The 20,126-nt window shown below is 35.1% G+C and overlaps 1 protein-coding gene across 1 annotated transcript in view; it reads left to right on the forward strand.

Moving 5' to 3' along the window:
• The window catches only part of DNA2 (DNA replication helicase/nuclease 2), a 53,431-nt gene extending 33,675 nt beyond the window's left edge, over nt 1–19,756 (forward strand). The window contains exons 9-22 of the mRNA XM_063103360.1: nt 377–539; nt 1,779–1,973; nt 3,223–3,453; nt 6,439–6,555; nt 6,635–6,744; nt 7,044–7,153; nt 7,874–8,098; nt 13,376–13,569; nt 13,926–14,015; nt 14,100–14,304; nt 15,788–15,877; nt 16,975–17,157; nt 18,603–18,749; nt 19,694–19,756. Coding sequence (XP_062959430.1) covers nt 377–539; nt 1,779–1,973; nt 3,223–3,453; nt 6,439–6,555; nt 6,635–6,744; nt 7,044–7,153; nt 7,874–8,098; nt 13,376–13,569; nt 13,926–14,015; nt 14,100–14,304; nt 15,788–15,877; nt 16,975–17,157; nt 18,603–18,749; nt 19,694–19,756 — 2,123 coding nt within the window. The remainder of the gene's footprint in view (nt 1–376; nt 540–1,778; nt 1,974–3,222; nt 3,454–6,438; nt 6,556–6,634; nt 6,745–7,043; nt 7,154–7,873; nt 8,099–13,375; nt 13,570–13,925; nt 14,016–14,099; nt 14,305–15,787; nt 15,878–16,974; nt 17,158–18,602; nt 18,750–19,693) is intronic.
• Nucleotides 19,757–20,126: the final 370 nt, after the last annotated feature.

A 20,126-nucleotide genomic window follows, 5' to 3' on the forward strand; every position in this document is an offset into this window, starting at 1 on the left:
AATATAGTCCATAGTTGAAAACATTATTAACCTTTTTAAGTTTTATTATATGAAACTTTAATTTGAACTTCCTATCTAGAAATATTCTAGAATTTCTAGATAGCTCTATCCTCAGCATTGAGCTAATAAAACACCAACTTCACAGTATGTACTAGTTATGAGATACATAGTTGTTTAAGAACTTATCAAGTGAACAGAAACTTAAAGGAAAAATACCAAAATATTAACAGTGGTTATTCTAGTATAGTGGGAAATAGGAATGTTGTTCTCTATTTTTATGTTTTAAAATCTGAAAGTTTTATTTATATAATGGAAAAGACATATGATAAACTTTAATTCTGAAAAAAAGACGCCCACTGTTTTTTTTTCTGCATAGAATTATTAAAGCTAAGAAACCAGATGGCATTTTATCTGTTTCACCGTATTAGCAAACCTGCTACTGGAAAGAAGACACAGCTTGCTTCTTTGCCACAAGTAATTGAGGAAGAGAAAACTTGTAAATATTGCTCACAAATGGGCAACTGTGCTCTTTATAGCAGGTACGCACCTGTCCCCCAAAGGCATTATTTCAGGTTGAGTATGAACTCAACTCAAAGTGATGCAACATTGGTGGGTGGCTGGTCTGGCATTGATGATTTCATTTCAGTTATTTTTCTTTTATATTTTCCTTTGTGTATAGTATTTCTAAAATGAAGGGAATGGGGGAAAAAGCAGTTAATTTATATATTTTCTGACAAGCCTATTTCCTTGGAGAATTATAGAGTGCTTTTAAAACTTTTTCCCAAAGTGGATATTTCAGTCTTTTATCATATAGTTTTTGTAAAATGAAATAATTTTAGTTCTGTGGAATCTGGTTAAAAAGATGTAGTAAAGGCATTCTGAGTACAATACAAGTTTTCTTAAAGATAGTTCAAGAAGTTATATTTCTTAGTTGCTACTTTAATCTCAGGTCTTTTGTAGTAAGATATAGGGAAATTGTTTCCAGGTGGAGAGTTTGATATGATCTAATGAATGGATCTGTCCTGTTTATATATGGCTATTTTTCTACAAATGGCAAGTTTATTAGGTGTCATAATACACCTTTATAGGCCAGTGGAAGTTTTAGAGGACACAGAAAAGTAGTTAGATGTAAATACAGACTAGGAAACAAGATCAGTCAGAGCCAGAGTTCTAATTCAGTCCAAAAATTCACATAAAGTACTTCAAAAAGTGTTGTATGAAAAGATTCCTTCGTGACAGAGAACTGTGAATCATGGACTGAGCTATGAGCTTATGGTACAAGCACATTTCTTTGAATCTTATGTCTTATTCTCAATGTTTTGTGTGCCATCCTATTAGAAGTTTGTTTCTATATTAAAATGTTTTAAATTAATATTAAGCAAAATTTAAACTCCAAGTGATTCTCCATGTTTTTATGTTGACTTATGTCACAGAGCTGGGTGTACAAATATTGTGATTTTGAGAAATGCAGTTGTATAAAAAGCCAAAGCTTGCTGCATATGGGAGTGAAGACTAGAATATAGCAGACTGAAGTTGTTGTTGGGGGGGAAAGAGTCGCTAAAGGCCAAATAGTGCAGTGTTGAGTTTCTTACACATTTTGTTTTGTAAAAAGGCATATGGCTTATGAAATGTTAAAAAGACTTTCAAGGAAAATTAGGGGCTGTGGTTATGAGTTATGATGAATATCATATATGTGTACTTCTTTTAGAAATACCTCATTTCATAGCCAGCTAGTGAAATGTTTTATAAACATCTCTAACTTGGAACTTGATATTTAGAGCAGTTGAACAACAGATGGATGACAGTTCAGTCCCAATCGTCATGCTGCGCCAAATAAAAGAAGAAACCCAGCATCTGAAGCATGCACACTTAGAGTATTTCAGCCTGTGGTGTCTTATGTTAACCTTGGAGTCACAATCAAAGGATAACAAAAAGAATCACCAAAATATCTGGTTAAAGCCTGCCTCAGAAATGTAAGTGGTTTATTTAATACAGTAAAATTTAAGTAATTTGGTTTAGCTAGTGTGATGGCATTTGGAATTCATGACAAAAGCAGATTGTATAGCATGTTAGATGTATGTGATTTCATTTATTCATAACTCCAGATGGCTGTCAGTGAACTGTTTTGAAGTAGAGCCATTGCACATGCGCTACGTGCTATGATTATTATTAATGATACATTTTCAATAGGTTAAATATGCCTTAAGAAATCTTATTTTAAAAAGTACTTGTAAATCCTTTTTCATTTATGATAACAGCATAAACTTGAGTATGCCTTAAGGTGAATTGTGACATATTGGTAGAGTGGCAATTAATGAGGTTTTACCTAATTTTGTAAATGCTAGTATTAAAAAAGTTTATATTTGTGGTAAGTTTTAATACAGATTCAAATTTTCTAAAGATTCATCTCATTTTACTTGTGGGATCCATTTTTTTAGTAAGTTACTTGTAAAGTTAGAATTTTGTACATCTTTGTATAGTATTTTTCTTATAAAATTTAGTTGCCTTAGTTTCATTTTTTTCTTTCCAGAATGAATATTAGTGGTAATGTGACTTTAGAAATATTGGATCATTATTTCTCTAATATATTAGGCTTTAACACAAGGAAACATTACAGTGGAGAAAGTTTATGTAATTGTCGACAGACTGCATAAGTACAGTGACTTTGTCAAGCCTGTAAGATTGTATAGTATTTAATGGTAGCACCTGAGGAGATTGTAAATGCTTAATACTTATTTCTTAGAAGCAGTGGAATTCTCAACTTGTTTTCCATTATTTTAATAACTGTTTATAAATCCTCTTATAAACACTAAAGAAGTAGGTTATTATTTTCTTTCCATCCAGTTTAGGTGCAGATTATTATGGTTTATCTTCTGTAGTCTTATGTGTATCAGAACAGACGGTGGGAGTATTGATCAAGGATCCAAGTGCCAATAAACACCTTGTTCAGAGATCCCAGCCTGTGGGTGCAACAAGGTGGTGCTCCCTAGCACTTTTCTAAAAAGCTATTGTTGAAAGATTATTTAAAAACTAACAGAAAATGTTTACTTAGCATTTGTATTACTTTCCTGTAGATTGTGGAAAACGTGAAATGACAGAGTCAATATTAGCATTTGTTTTTAAGGGTCAGAAGAATAAGTAAATTGTGGAAAAAAATGTAAACACAGTACTTATATATGTGATGTAAATGAAAGCTTTCTCTCTCTTCTTTCTCTTTCATAGGGAGGAGAGTGGCAACTGCATTGGAAACCTGATTAGAACAGGACACGTAAAGACAGTTTGTGACGGGCAGTATTTACATAATTTTCAGTGTAAAAATGGTGCCATACCTATCACAAATCTCATGGCAGGTGACAGAATTATTTTAAGTGGAGAAGAGAGAACACTATTTGCTTTGTCTAGGGGGTTTGTGAAGGAGATTAACATGACCACAGTAACCTGTTTATTAGAGAGGTAATGAAATGATACTTTTTTTTTGGGTAACATCTTTATTAATATATACTTCACGTACCATACAATTCATCCAGTTAAAGTGTACAATTCAGTGGTTTTTAGTATATTCACAAAGTTGTGCAACCATACCGCAGTCAATTTTAGAATGTTTTCATCATCCCAAAAAGAAACCCTGCACCCTTTAGCAGTCACTTGTCATTTACCTCTTCCAGTCCCTGGCAACCACAAATCTCTTCTGTCTCTATAGATTTACCTCTTCTGAACATTTCATATGAATGCAACCATACAATTTGTGGTCTTCAGTGACTGGCTTTTTTCACTTAGCATTTCGAGGTTCATCTTCATGTTGTAGCATGTATCAGTACTTGACATTCCATTTTTAAGAAATTGTTAATTTCACAAAACATAAAAATTGACCATTAGCCACAGGTATATAATTCAAGGCATTTGGTGCATTCACATTATTGTGCAACTTCTTTCTGGTTCTAAGACATTTTCATTACCTTAAAAAGGAAACCTCATACCTACTCAGTGGTCACATCCCACTCTTTCCTCCCTGTTGCCCCTGGCAACCACTAATCTGCTTTCTGTCTCTATAGATTTATCTCTTTTGGGTATATAAGTAGTTGATATAAGTAGATATAAGTTGATATAACAGTTGATATAAGTAGAACCATACAATGTGACCTTTTGTGTTTGGCTTCTTTCACTTAGCATTATGTTTATGAGGTTCAACTGTGTTTCAGCATGTATCAGTACCTCATTTCTTTTTATGGTTGAGTAATGTTCCATTGTATGGATAGACCACATTTTGTTCATCCATCATCAGCTGATGGACATGTGAGTTGTATCCACTTTTTTGCTGTCATGAATAATAATGCTTTGAACATTCATGTACAAATTTGTATGTGGGCATATTTTCATTTTTCTTTGTAGTTACCTAGGAGTAGAATTGCTGAGTCGTGTGCTAATTTTTTGCTTAACGTCTTGAGGAACTACCACATTGCTAAACTTTTATTTAGTACATTATGTTCCACGGTGCTAATGAGGACATAATCTTATCTAATTCTCATAACCACATATATGGCAGGCAGGATAGATACCACCCTGTATTAGCTATAAGGCTTATTTTTCCTTAGCACTTGGGGAAGGAGAGTGCTCTTCTTTTTTTAAAAAAAAGTTTTTTCTCTCCTTTAAAAAAAAAATGTTTTTTTCTCAACTTATAGTTATGATACAAAGCATACTTATTTCAGTTAAAAGTGGGTTGATTTAAAGAAAATATTAAGTAAATAGAATAGTTGATATGCAAATCTGTGGCAGAGACCCATATCCATATTACCTCTAACTGCATGCCAAGTTGGGTTGTATTTCCCAGCTTTCCTTGCAGTTAATACAGGCATGCCTCACCATTTCTTAATGTGTGGAGGTCAGCCACTGGTGACGTCTGGGTAAACATAATGTAAATGTCCAGGCTTGTTCCCTGCTAACCAGCAATCCTAGTTGAGCCATAACCAACCATAGTCTGGATTTCATGATATGGGATATGAGCCACAATATTCCAGTCATCCGTTAGGATTCCCTGCAGTCTCTTGCAGTATTTTATTTAGTGCCTACCATGTATTAGGTGTTTTGCGATTACTTGAGGAATTTTTAGTCTTGGGTGTAGACATATACATATATTTTCAATCTAAAGTAAGTGTTTGAATTGATGGGAACACAGGAAAGAGGGATTTAACCCAATTTTAGGAGGCGCAGGGAGGGCTTTTTGAAAGAACTAATTCTGGATCTTCATCCTGTGGATCATTAAATTAGCCTAATGAAGCAGTGTGAGAAGAGTATCCCAGACTGAGTGAGTGTGTTGCACAAAGACGTGATGGCATGATATAGTATGACATGGAGCATTCAGGCAAACGCAGGTGACTAAGTACTTCTGGAATGTGTGATATAAGTAAGGGAGTAATTGGAGAGGTCAGGTCATAGAAGGTCTAATATACCATGTTAAGAAGTTTTTATTTTATTTATCCAGATGTGTTGAAGGGTTTTAAGCAAAAGAAGGGATAGTAATTGGATTTGCATTTTTTGTGGATGCATTGTGTAGAACTGAGTTAATTAATAGAGGCAAACCGAAAACAGAGAAACCAGGAAGCTGTTGTAGTGGCCCAGGCTAGAGGCGATCAAGGTGGGATAGTGTTGGCAGAGAGGATGGGATGACTTAGGCAAGTATTTTGGCAGTAAAATTGGCTGGCACTTGGATACTGATTGGATATGTGGTTGGGAAGAGGGTGAGGGAGAGGGAAGGCTCAAGGTTACAGGTAAAGGCAAGTGCCATTAACTGAGATCAGGACCAGAGGAGGATTGGGTCAGCAGGGACCAGGAGAAGTTCAGTTTTCAATATATTGAGGTTTCACAGCTTAGGTTTTAGCCAGATGGAGAGATTTTGTGGCCTTCTGGATATCCCAGCCTGAATTGGGTGAGGAAACAGGTGACAGGGGAGTGTGCAGTCAGGCCTGAAGACATGGATTTGGGATTTGGAGCCACATGAAGGCCTTGGGACCATAGGAAAAATGACAAGAAAGTACAGTACAGCGGACCAGGGAAGGGACTCTAGGGAGCACCAGGGTTTAAGGAGCAGAGAGAGTAGTGGGAGAAGTGGCAGGAGAGAGAGACCTGTACTCCATGCTGGAAGAAGGAGGAGCCATGTGTTCAGGTTCCTCCTCAGGGTGGTGAGTCCATGTTAGGTGGTAAAGTCAAGTGAGTTTTCAGCAAATGTTGTAGGTTCCTGATTATTAGGTGCCTTGTGCCCTCCCCTTTCCCCACCAATCCTTTCCACACCAATCATGCTGTATTTAGCAAGTGTGAGTGAGGGGCTGGTAGCCATTTAATAGCTATTCTGGGCCATTTACTCTTTTAGCAGATAGTAGTATATTTATTATACAGACTATGTGAAATGAAAAATATGCATGTGTATTTGTTTTGCTGTTTTAGGAACTTGTCGGTACTACCCAAATCAACTTTGTTCAGATTAGACCAGGAAGAAAAAAATTGTGATATAGATACTCCATTAGGAAATCTTTCTAAACTGATGGAAAACACTTATGCCAGGTTTGTAACAATGAATGAGTTTGAATTTCACCACACTTTTCTAAGGAACATTACTGAAAGTATTTTTTTTTCTTTTCAGCAAAAAACTTCGAGATTTAATCATTGACTTTCATGAACCTGAGTTTATACCCTACCTCAGTTCTGTTCTTCCACATGATGCAAAGGATACAGTTGCCTGCATTCTAAAAGGTTTGTTGTAATCAGCGTGTCTGCTTCGATTAATTTTTCTTGATTCTATTTATAATATAAACTACTCTATAGGCCAATATCTTGATAATTGAGTAGGCTTGCAATTAAAATGTTTAGATAGAATCTCTTTGGCAGTAGTTTATATATGCATATCTGTTAAAGTCACCATTATGTTTTTTTTACTTTGAAAAGATGTATTGAAGAACAGACTTGGATAGAGACTGCTTTTCTTATAAAATAGTTAATTTGTTCATTAAAATTTAACACTCTTTTTCCTGTTTTTTTGAATTTAAATGTAGGTTTGAATAAACCTCAGAGGCAAGCAATGAAAAAGGTACTTCTTTCAAAAGACTACACACTCATCGTGGGCATGCCTGGGACAGGAAAAACAACTACAATATGTACTCTTGTAAGGTTATTATTTTTTTGCTTAGAAACTAAGTATTTACATGAGGTTCTCCTCAGTTCAGAAGATGTGATATTTAATATCAAAAAGGCTGAATTTTAATTCATAATGTTTTTATTTCAAATTAACTTTTCAGAATGACATGAAAAATAGTAAATAAAGCTCAATTACAAATAGTTGTAATCATCGCTTTCTTGCATTTAGAATTTTCTAAGGTTCTTTCTGTTGGTGGTGTAAGATATGTTTCACTGTATGTTTTCCTTTCCCTTTAAAAATGATAAATTGCAAGGGTTTGGATCTCTGTACTGGCCAGCTGCCAAAAATAAATAAATGAATAAATAAATAAAAATGATAAATTATACAGAGGTGGTTGAAATAGATTTTTTTCCATGTCAGTAAATTCCTAAGCAGTCTCAGAATAATAATAATGATGGCAGCAGCAAATATTTATTGATTGATACACTGTGCCAGACACTATTAAAAGTTCACGTGTTCAATTTTATTATTACTTATAATGTATTATTAACAGTTCATTAATAACAGTAATAATGCTATATAATTTTTGTGAAGTATTTTGGCTTTATAACTTTTTCAAATTGCTTGGCTCAGCTCTTAGATATGCATCCTATTAAGTTTTCTAGTTCTGTTGGGAAAATATAAGCATGTTAATAATTATCTGGAATTAAAAGTAATGGTGTTTATCTTTCTCTTATCCATTATTAGGTAAGAATCCTCTATGCCTGTGGTTTTAGTGTTCTGTTGACCAGTTATACACACTCTGCTGTTGACAATATTCTCTTAAAGTTAGCCAAGTTTAAAATAGGATTTTTGCGTTTGGGCCAGACTCAGAAGGTTCACCCACATATCCAGAAATTTACAGAGGAGGAAATTTGCAGATCAAAGTCCATTAAATCCTTAGCTCTTCTAGAAGAACTCTACAACAGTCAAGTAAGTATAATTAACATATAATGATATAGACAGAAATTTCTATAGACAGAATGAGGCAAGAAACGATACTCTGCATGTGATGAATTTATATACACCACAGGACCAGTTTATTAATTTATAGTTTGCTATTTCCTTCTCAACTGAAATAAGGGTTTTGCTTTATTATTTAGGGCTTCCTTCTTTTAGTTTCAAATATCCTGGAAAACTACTAATAAGGATTTTTGGGCTGACCAGTTGGCTCAGTTGGTTAGTGTGTGGCATTGTAACACCAAGATCAAGGGTTTAGATCCTTATACCAGCCAGCCGCCAAAAAAAAAAAAAAAAAAAATCAGGATTTTTTAGTGAGTGTGAAGCAACAGTACTTAACAGTCTTTTGAAAGTATTTCTTGGCTTTGATATAGAACCTGATTTTTATTTTGTTATTTAATGTCTATTTTTACTGAGAAGTCTGAACTGATATTTTTGTCTGTAAAAAAATCAACTAAAATAAATTAGATTTAAAGGGCTGTTCTTTCAGTTTCTTTATCTAATACTAATATGTTTTCATCTAATAATCTATACCAATTATTGATAAATTTTGAAATGGCTAAGATATACGTCTGGTTGACTTTAATTAAACTTTTTATTTTGAGATAATGGTAGATTCACATGCAGTTGTAAGAAATTATAGGGAGATCCTGTGTTCCCTTTATCCAGTGGTAAAATCTTGCAAGTCTGTAGTACAATATCACAACAGGATATTGACGTTGATACAGTCAGTGTTCTATTACAAGGATCCCTCATATTGCACTTTTATAGCTATACCTGCTTCTGTCATGCACCAGCCTCCCCTTACCCTCTGAGAGTCATTAATCTGTTCTCCATGTCTGTAATTTTGTCATTCAAGAATGTTATATAAATGGAGTCATACAGTATGTAATATTTTGAAATTGGCAGTTTTCACCCAGCCTAATCCTCTGGAGATTAACCCAGATTGTTGTATGTGTAAATACTTTGTTCCTTTTTATTGCTGAATATTGTTTCATAGTGTGGAAAACAGTGTGTTTAACCATTCACTCATTGAAAATCTGGGTTGTTTCTGGTTTTGGGCTATTTTGAATAAAGTTGCTATAAGCACTCATGTACAGATTTTTGTGTGAACATAAGTCTTCATTTCTCTGGGATAAATTCCCAGGACTACAGTTGGTAGTTGCACATTTATTTTTTTAAAAATTGATCAAACTGTTTTTCAAAGCAGCTGTAGCATTTTAATTTCCCACCAGCAATGTGTGAGTGATCCTTGTCAGCATTTGGTGGTGGTACTGTTTTTCACTTTAGCTGTTCTTGTAGGTGTATAATGGTATCTCAGTGTGATTTTGATTTGCATTTCTGCAGTGGTCAATGATGTTTGCATGTGCTTGTTTGTCATTTGTATATATTCTCTTTGGTGAAGTATATCTTTTGTCCATTTTGGATCTTTTTTTTTACTGTTGAACTTTGAGAGTTTTTCATATATATTCTAGATATATTCTAAAACCACATATCCTTTATTGGATATTTTCTTCCACTTATAGCCTAACTTTTTATCCTCCTCACAGGGTCTTTTGCAGAGCAAAAGGTTTTAATTTTTGATGATGCGCAGCATGCAAATTTTTTTCTTTTCTGGAAGTGCTTTTGGTGTCAGATCTGAGAACATACAGGCATAGATGCTGAAGGTCTGCTCCTATTATTTTCCTAAAAGTTTTATAGTTTTATGTTTTGCATTTAAGTCTGTGACCATTTTGAGTTTCTTTTTGTATGAGTTGTGAGATTTAGGTTGATGTTTATTTTATTGCCTATAGAGGTCTAATTTCTCCAGCACCACTTGTTGAAATGGCTGTTATTCATCCATTGAGTTGTTTTTGTACTTGTGTTACAAGGCAGTTGGGCATATTCATGTGATGCAGAAAAGCTCAAAAAAATACTAGTGAATCTAATTCAGCAGTTTATTGAAAGGATTATACACCATAACTAAGTGGGATTTATTTCCATAATGCAAGGATTGTTCAACAAATGGAGATAGCTGGTAATGCCAAGGTCATGGGTTTGGATCCTCTGTACTGACCAGCTGCCAAAACAAAACAACCCACAATAACAAACCATATGAAAATTAATCAGTCTAAAACTCTATCCTTTTACTTTCAACGTGCCTATGATCATTATATTTGAGGTGAGTTTCTTGTAGACAGCATATTACACGGGTCATGTGTTTAAGTCTACTCTGCCAGTCTCTGCCTTTTAATTTAAACTATTTACATTGATGTTAGAGCTTAAGTCTGCTGTTTTTTTTTTATTTTTATTTTTTTCTGTTCTCTCTGCTGTTTATTTCTCTGTTTTCTTTTTCTTGCTTTTCTTTGGATTACTTGAATATTTTTTAGAATTCCATTTTGATTTATCTACAATGTTTTTGAGCATCTCTGAATAGTTTCTTTAGCAGTTGCTTTGTTGTTCAAGGTATTATGTTATGTATACATAACTTACCACAGTCTACTGGTGGTGTCATTTTGCCAGTTTAAGTGAAATTAGATACCTTGCTTCCCTTTCTCTCTTTACCCTTCCTTATTTGTAATATAATTTTTTTTTTTTTTTTTTGTCTTTTTCGTGACCGGCACTCAGCCAGTGAGTGCACCAGGCCATTCCCATATAGGATCCGAACCCGCGGCGGGAGCGTCGCCGCGCTCCCAAGCGCTGCACTCTCCCGAGTGCGTCACGGGCTCGGCCCGTAATATAATTGTTTTAAATTAATTTAATTTTAGAAATATATCAGTGTTATAATTTTTGCTTCAAGCATCAAACATAATTTTGAGAAAGAAAGCCTATTGTATATTTGTCCATAAATTTGCTTGGTATTTCTTTCTTTCTTCTTGATGTTCCAAATTTTGTTCTTTTATCATTTCCTTTTTGTTTAGAGAACTTCTTTTATCCATTCTTTTAGGGTGTTAGCTCAGCTGGTAACAAATTCTCTTCGTTTTCATGCAGTGTGAGAATGTTTTGATTTCACCTTTATTCCTGAAGGATAGTTTTACTAGGCATAGGATTAACAGTTCTTTTCTTTCAGTACTTAAAAATAACCTGCTGCTTCCTTCTGGCTGCCATGTTTTCTGATGAGAAATATGCTGTTACTCAAATTTGAGAGTTTTCCCCTGTAGCAAGGTATTGTTTTCTCTGGCTGCTTTCAAGATTTTTCTTTTCCTTTAGTTTCCAGAATTTTAATTATGATGTGGATTATGCTACTTCACAGTTAGTTATAAAGTGGATTTTTCTGGCTTTTTCTGTTTAGGTTTCTCTCAGCTTATTGAATCTATAAGTTGAATGTTTCTTGCCAGACTTGGGACATGTTTGACCATTGTAGCCCTTTTTCTTCTTTTCCTCTTCCAGGACTGTGAAGGCAAGAATGTTAGATCTTTTGCTATGGTTACACAGGTCCCATGGCTCTGTTCATCTTTTTTTTTTTTTTCTTTTTCCCCACTCTATATGCTCTGTGTTGTTCAGATAGCATAATTTCTGTTTTTTCTCTTCCTGTTCACTGATTCTTTCCTCTATCCCCTGCTGTTGAGCTTATTCAGTCGATTTTTAAATTTCAGTTATTGTATTTTTAGTTGTAAAATTTCCATTTGGTTCTTCCTTTTCTTTGCTGAGACTTTCTATATTTTTTATTTGATTCAAGCACATTCATAATTGCTTGTCTCTCATCTTGGTATTGGCATCTATAGATTGCCTTCTTTCACTCAGTTTGAGATTTTTCTAGCTCTTGTTATAACAAGTGATTTTCGATTGAAACTTGAGTGTTTTGGGGCCAGGCTGTGGCTCACTTGGGAGAGTGTGGTGCTGATAGCACCAAGGCCACGGGTTCGGATCCCATATAGGGATGGCTGGTTAGCTCACTTGGGAGAGCGTGGTGCTGACAACACCAAGTCAAGGGTTAAGATCCCCTTACCGGTCATCTTAAAAAAATAAACAAACAAACAAACAAAAACAAAAACAAAACTTGAATGTTTTTGTATTTTCTCTTTTTTTTTTTTGGCAGCAGGCCGGGAAGGAGATCCAAACCCTTGACTAGGTGTTACAACACCATGCTGTAGCTGACCAGCCAGTCCTTTATTATGTTATTTAAGGCTTCTGTTTTAGCTGGTTTCTTCTGACACTGCTCTGGTAGGGGAAGAGGGTGCACCTCCTCATTACTGCCGGGTGGGAGTAGAAGTCCACCTTCCCCACTCAGCTTCCTTTGACACACAAGGTGGGGGTCTCCTCACGAATGCTGCGTGGCAATGGAAGTCTGGGCTCCTGCATGGTCTCAACTGACATTGCAGGTTGGGGACCCATTACCAGTCAGGGGGCATGAAAGACCTGAATTCCTAGTTGGCCTTCTTGAGATACCACCCTGGTAGGGTGGGGTGCCTTGTTACAGCTTGGAGAGGGTGGGAGTCTAGGTTCCCCAGTCAGTTTTTGCTGGTATTGATGGAGGTGTGGCCACGTTTTTTTTCCCTGTGATGTTTGCCTAGAGTAGAGTGGTTATTGTAAAAGTTTTCTCTCTGGAGGCTTTACCTTTCTCTTCCTTTGGCTGGAGGGGGTAGGCTTTTGTTGAAGTTGTTTTGGGTCTGCACCCATTGGTGTAGGTTGCTGGCTTCTTCAGTTCCAAATCTGGGATGTATGAGGCAAAAGGAAAATCCAGGGAACTAACTACTATGTTCCTCTGGTCCCGAGCTTGCTAGCTGGTTTGCCTTCTCTCTACCTTTCAGAGTTGTCTTTTTTTTTTTTTTTTGGGTGGCTAGCTGGTAAAGGGATCCAAACCCTTGACCTTGGTGTTATAACCCTGTACTCTAATCAAATGAGCTGACTGGCCAGCTTGAGAGTCTTTTGTTTTATATATAATGTCTAGGTTTTTAGTTGTCCTTGTGGAAAGAATTATGAAAAGTACTCCATGTTCCTAGAAGGGAAGTCCTGGTTGACATTAAAAAAAAAAAAAAAAAAAAGATTAACTTACTGCCTGTTGAATGTTTCAGATTTCCATTTGGAAATATTCAAACGTGAGCATTGTTCATGGTGTCTGGAAAATTTACTTGACTTTTTTCAATATTTAGAAAAAAATTTAAAAATAAAATTTGCATGTTGTAAATGTTGCAGAATTAAATAATATTGGAGGCTTCCTGCAGTTAAGGGCTAAAACCCTTTTGACCGTTTAACTTCTAAAACGGGGAAAACACTACATTTTTTAATGCATATTAAATAACTGATTTATTTTTTTTAATTTGTTTTCAGCTTATAGTTGCAACAACGTGTATGGGAATAAACCATCCGATATTTTCCCGTAAAATTTTTGATTTTTGTATTGTGGATGAAGCCTCTCAAATTAGCCAACCTGTTTGCCTGGGGCCACTTTTTTTTTCACGGAGATTCGTGTTGGTGGGAGATCATCAGCAGCTTCCTCCCCTGGTGCTCAACCGTGAAGCAAGGTAGGGAGATGTTGAAGTTTTAATTTTAAACTGGGTTCTTTTTCTTTTTTTTTTTGAGGAGAGTGGCTGGCCAGTATGGAGATCCAAACCCTTGATCTTGGTTATCAGCACTGTGCTCCTACCAGCTGATAAACTGGTTTCTTTTTTTTTTTTTTTTTTTTTTGTCTTTTTGGTGACCGGCACTCAGCCAGTGAGTGCACCTGCCATTCCTGTATAGGATCCGAACCCGCGGCGGGAGCGTCGCTGCCCTCCCAGCGCCGCACTCTCCCGAGTGCGCCACGGGGTCGGCCCAAACTGGTTTCTTTTTAAGGGACAGTTTTGCTACACTGACAAGCCTGAATTTGATTTGTTGACAGAGCTCTTGGCATGAGTGAAAGCTTATTCAAGAGGCTGGAGCAGAATAAGAATGCTGTTGTACACTTAACTGTGCAGTATAGAATGAACAGGTATTTGTGACTGCGTCAGTTATTAGTGTTTCCATGTTTGTATTAATCTGTCAAAGCTAAAATATTTTCTTATAATTCCCTTAGTAAAATCATGTCCTTAAGTAATAAGCTAACCTATGAGGGCAAGCTGGAGTGTGGATCAGAAAAAGTGGCCAATGCAGTGATAAACCTACCTAACTTTAAAGATGTGAAGCTGGAACTGCAATTTTATGCTGATTATTCTGATAATCCTTGGCTGACTGGAGTATTTGAGCCAAACAATCCTGTTTGTTTTCTTAATACAGACAAGGTAAAAATTATTTTTTCTTTAGTTTTTCTTCTTTTGTCCTACTAATTAAACCTCTCAGTTTGCATCAGTGTATGCTCCATTAGAGCTTATCAGTTAAAAGGCAAAACAAGTATATTCATATTTCAAGACAAGAGTTGTTTCTTTCTATAGGCCCAGCATCTTTGGGAGGAGGTTTATTCTATAGGTTGATAGATGTCAAAATTGACTTTTGAAGAAGGAAATCCAGAAAGTGAACTCAAGGGTATAATTACATTTCCTAGAAAAGAAATTGGCACTGATACTGTCAAAGTGCTGGGTTTAAAAGTGGATGGAAGATATAGTAAAATGTCCCTACAAAAAGGCTTTTTTAAAAATAGACTATTTTTTTAGAGCAGTTTTAGGTTAACAGCAAAAGTAAGTGGAAGGCACAGATATTTACCATGTACCTCCTGCCCCCACATATGCATATTCTTTTTACAAACCTGTTATTAAACAAAAATCTTCACGAGGACTTTAACTGACTTGATTTTTTATTTCCAGGAACTAAGAATGAAGTTTTGACCCTATATTCCTAAAGTTTGTTTTATATAGCATTGATTTGGAAGTCTTTACATAAGTTCAAATGAAAATACAGCGATCAATTATATGTATGCGTATCACTCTAGAATAATTATGTCTTTTGTTAATAAGTTGGGCAGGCCAGCTAGTTGTTTCAAAAAGGAGCCCCCAGGCTTTGCTACATGTCTGCGATGGCATTTTCATTCTTTGGATATTGCCTTCAGCCATTCTGTTTCAAGAATTAATTTTATCTTGACACCTAGAAGTAGGCAGGCTCTCGGAAATTTACTCAGATAAACTGATCTCATAAATGACTGCTTTTATAAACCGTGAGTTATACTGCAGGTATAAGCGAGCACCAATTCCAGTTTATTAATTGTAATTTACAATTATTTACCCCACCAATGATTGCTCAGATTTTTTATTTTTCTTACTTGGGTTTCCTCTTCTTAGCATGAGAATTCCGTATAAGTTGCATTAAAAATAATCAAGGTTGCTTAGGAGGATGCAGGAGTTTTATCAGGTATGGTAGAGCCTGGGGAACCTTATCTGCTCTGTTATTTGTATAAAAGATGACAAGAAAATGGAAAGAGCACAGATATTAGAACCAAATCATGATGTATTGCCTGGGGCAAGTTACTTTTCTTTTCTGCCTTTGATTCCTGTAAAATGGAGAATAGCAAAGTAAGCTATGTGAAGGCCAGTACATGGCTGGCTTTCCTAGACTGAGTTGTAGCATGTTTAAGATGGGTTGCCTCTGCATGGCTTTCTGAAAGTGACTAATGTCATTCATTTTTGTTGTTCTTTCACCTTCACCTTTGAAAATGAAGGTATTTTTTATCTGTCTCTAAACCTGGTAGTTCAGTCTCCATGGTCACCTATATACTTACAGTACTCTTAACTTCAGCGATTGTGTTCTAAGCAGGCTGCATATTTTTTTATTTAGGTTCCAGCACCAGAACAGGTTGAAAAAGGTGGTGTGAGCAATATAACAGAGGCCAAACTTATAGTCTTCCTGACTTCAATTTTTATTAAGGTAATTAAGAATTTTCAAGGCTAATTAATGTTAAGAATAATAGAATATTAGACTATTAGAAACTTAAGATCTGGCATTAACTCTTGTTTATTAAGATAAGGGGACTGAAGTCTGCTTGTTTTTGTGGTTTTTTTTTTTTTTTTTTTTTTTTTTTCCGGTGGCTGGCTGGTATGAGCATCTGAACTCTTGTCCCTGGTGTTACCAGTATGGTGCTCTAAACAACTCAGCCAACTGGCCAGCCCCTAAGGCGTGTAATTTTTTTATAATGGCATTTGGGGTTTCCATTTAGAATAACTATTTGTAATGTCAGATAATTCTAATTGTGTCAATACTGTGCTGTAATCAATATGATTGTGATTGGAAACTTTTCAGTGTAAGGGATAGCAGAAAGTGAAATGTATTTCTTTGTACCTTTCTTTTGTGTGGCAGCACTGTTTGCTGCCATGAACCTCTAAAAATCAAGGGAGCTATGTCTAAGGAATTATTTTATCACAGGAAATATGGACATAGACTTAGAGCAAATTCAATATTTGTATATATACTCCTGATATTGGAACATCTTTTATAAACATCAGTTTAGCACATGTTATGAAAGTTGTCAGAATCAAAATGGAGTCACTTGTGTTTTTTTAAAAAAAACCTTGATAAATAGAGCTGGGGAAGGTGATGAAGGGAGGATTCTCATACATAAATGCCTGATGGCAAGAACCATTACAAAAGACTGCAAAAACCACAACCTTGTACAAAAGTGTTGCAACCACTCACAAAAAAATTTCTTTTGCAAGGACATCTGTCTAGCAACTGCCTGTCCAACCTTGGATTGGCATCACCCTTGATAATGATCCTTCTAATCAAGGATAATTATTTCAAAACAATTATGTAATCCTTATTGTTCCTTTAAAAACCTTTGTCTTCTTTTACCTCCCTGAATATGCACATAGTTTACTGTGGCACACGTATTGCCATTACAATGCCTATTCCCAAATAAACATTATTTTCTTTGTTATTTAGGTTGCTTATGTAAAAAATTAATAAATTCAGTAAAGTTTAAATAACTTAAAGATTTTCCATTTTAAATTGTGTCCTTTTCTTTTTAGGCTGGATGTAATCCCTCTGATATTGGTATCATTGCACCATACAGGCAGCAATTAAAGATCATCAATGATTTATTGGCCCATTCTTCTGTTGGGATGGTTGAAGTTAATACAGTAGACAAATACCAAGGAAGAGACAAAAGTATTGTTCTAGTATCTTTTGTTAGAAGTAATAAAGATGGAACCGTGAGTTAATTGTATTGCTATTGATTCATTTGGGCATTTCTCTCTTTCTGCTTTTTAAAAATTGTGGTTAAAAAAACACATAAAACTTATGTTTTAAGTATTTTTAAATGTACAGTTCAGTAGCGTTAAGTATGTTCACATTGTCATTCATTGGGTCTCCAGAACTTTTTCATTTTGCAAATCTGAAACTCTATACTCATGAATGATTACCTATTTCCCTCTCCCTACAGCCCCTGGTAACCACCAGTCTACTTTCTGTCTCTGAATTTGACTACCTCAATACAAGTGGTACCGCACATAAGTGAAATTATATGATACTTGTCTTTTTGTGACTGGCTTATTTCACTTACCCAGTTCATCCATGTTGTAGCACGTGACAGGATTTCTTTTCTTTTTTAAGGCTGAGTAATATTCCATTGTATATACTGCATTTTATTTAGCCATTCATCTCTCAATGGACATTTGGATTTCTTCCACCTCGTGGCTACTGTTTAGACATTTAAAATATAAAGTCTTCCTTATATACTTTCAAATTTATAGATAATTTCAGGCTTTTGTTTTTTACGTTTTTATCTCTCCTTAATCTATTTTTTTTGACTATATGAGGATACTTCAGAAAGTTCATGGAAAGATTCATGTTATCTTTTAATTCTGTTTTTTCCACAAACTTTTTGAAGAATCCTTGTATAATACATTCATATGGTTTTAAAAATATACATAATAAAAACTTTCCTTCCTACTCCATTTCTGTTCTACTCAGTTCTTACCTCACAGATAATCACATTTTGGGCTTTTCTTTTGTAACCTTCTAGATAGTATACCATTCTGGACTTTGCTTTTTCCTTTAAGTAAAACAGCTTGGAGACCTTTGTATGTGTTTATATGGAAGGAGGTTTCATTCTGTTCTTACAGGTGCATGGTTGTCCATTGTGTAAATGTGTCATACGTAATACATTTAACCACTCCCCTGAATCTTACTATTACAATTTTTTATTACAGTTATAAACAATGCTAAAATGGATATTTTTTTATTATATTTATGTTCATTATATTTATTTTTATTTGTATTTAATAATATTAAATTATGGCTAGGTTATCACAATATAAAATATTTGAAGTTGGTATTATGGGCAAATTTTTCCAACTACCTAAAATTTTAAATGTGTTTTAAAAGAAAGAAAATACGGGCCGAGCCCGTGGCGCACTTGGTAGAGTGCTGCGCTGGGAGCGCGGCGACTCTCCCGCCGCGGGTTCGGATCCCATATAGGAATGACCAGTGCGCTCACTGGCTGAGTGCTGGTCACGAAAAAGACAAAAAAAAAAAAAAAAAAAAAAAAAAAAAAAAAGAAAGAAAATAGTTCACAACAAACCATGTTCTTTATCAGAACAAATTCAAATATATGTTATTAAAAAAATTGAATAATTGAAAATTATATTTCTTACAGGTTGGTGAACTCTTGAAAGACTGGCGACGTCTTAATGTCGCTATAACCAGAGCCAAGCATAAGCTGGTTCTTCTGGGGTGCGTGCCCTCACTAAACAGTTATCCTCCTTTGGAGAAACTGTTTTGTCATTTAAACTCAGAAAAATTAATATCCTTTTGGTTCTGTATATGGTCATATTTGATTGTGCTCCTGTGAGTACTTAATTTATGTACTCGTATGAGTTAAAAGTCAGTGTCTTGTGTTTTCTGCGGGCATATTTCCAAAAGGTCTGATTTTACAAAGGAAAGAGAAAACAATTCACAGGGAATGATGTTGAGCCAATAATGAAATAACAGAAGTGATGGAGAAGGATACTTTGTGAAGTGAGAAAGCGGGGAAAAAAGGATTTGACCTGTTGCCCTGGAACTAGCACAAGTAGGGACATTAGTTATCCCTTCTGGTTCCTCTCACCCCTAGTTTATAACCTTTTTTAATCCAGGGCAAAGCATTATATTTAAAAATGGAGATTTTCCTTGTATAGTAGATTGTTTTAAAGATACAGTCATGTGTTGGGAATACATTCTGAGTAATGTGTCGTTAGGCGATTTATACATGATGCGAACATCAGAGTGTACTTACACCAACCTAGCTGGTATAGCTTACAACACACCTAGTCTGTGTGGTTGTGCCTCTTGCTCCTAGGCTACAATCCTGTACAGCATGTTACTGTACTGAATACTGTAGGCAATTGTAACATAATGGTAAGTGTTTGTATATCAAAACATATATAAACATAGGAAAGGTACAGTAAAAATATGGTATTATAATCTTATGGGGCCACTGTCTTACACGTGGTCTGTCACTGAGACATTGTTATGTGGTATATGACTGTGGATCGTTAAAAAAAACGTATATCGAGGTCTTAGGCTGATATATAAACCTAATTGCTTGAGTACATAATTATTCATAGAATGCCATTACGATCTTTACATTAATTTTGGAGTCCTGTATACCAAATTACAAAATGTTAAATAAGTAATAAATAATAATGTCATAAATGTTTTTGTACAATTCCATACTGTGTTAAATATATCTTCCTTAATTTATTTTACATCATTGATCTTCCATCAAGAGAACATGAAAGTCTTTGTCACATACTGGGTGATTTTCAGTGAAGATAAAGCACTATTTTCCTTGCCTTTTCACATCTCTACCTAGTGCCTAGTATTCGAAATTTGGGTTTGCTGTAAACGCAGTGCCTGGTTAGACTGTGGAGATTACTTTTCTCCAAAGGGTGTGAAATGAACTAAATGGACTCTGTTCAGAGATCCAGTTTAAAAAAATTTTTTTGTATAATCTTGTTAAACATAAAATTCTATCACCATACAAAATTTAACACAGTAATTTTTTACTTTTAAATACAGGTGTACCCCAAACTACAAAAGTCTAAATTTATAGATATTATAAATGTATTTTTGTATGATCTAGAATTTTTTTTTTTTTTTTAAATAGGATCTGAACCCGTGGCCTTGGTGTTATCAGCAC

The sequence above is a fragment of the Cynocephalus volans genome, chromosome 7 (assembly GCF_027409185.1).
Source record: "Cynocephalus volans isolate mCynVol1 chromosome 7, mCynVol1.pri, whole genome shotgun sequence".
NCBI classification, from domain to species: Eukaryota; Metazoa; Chordata; class Mammalia; order Dermoptera; family Cynocephalidae; genus Cynocephalus; species Cynocephalus volans.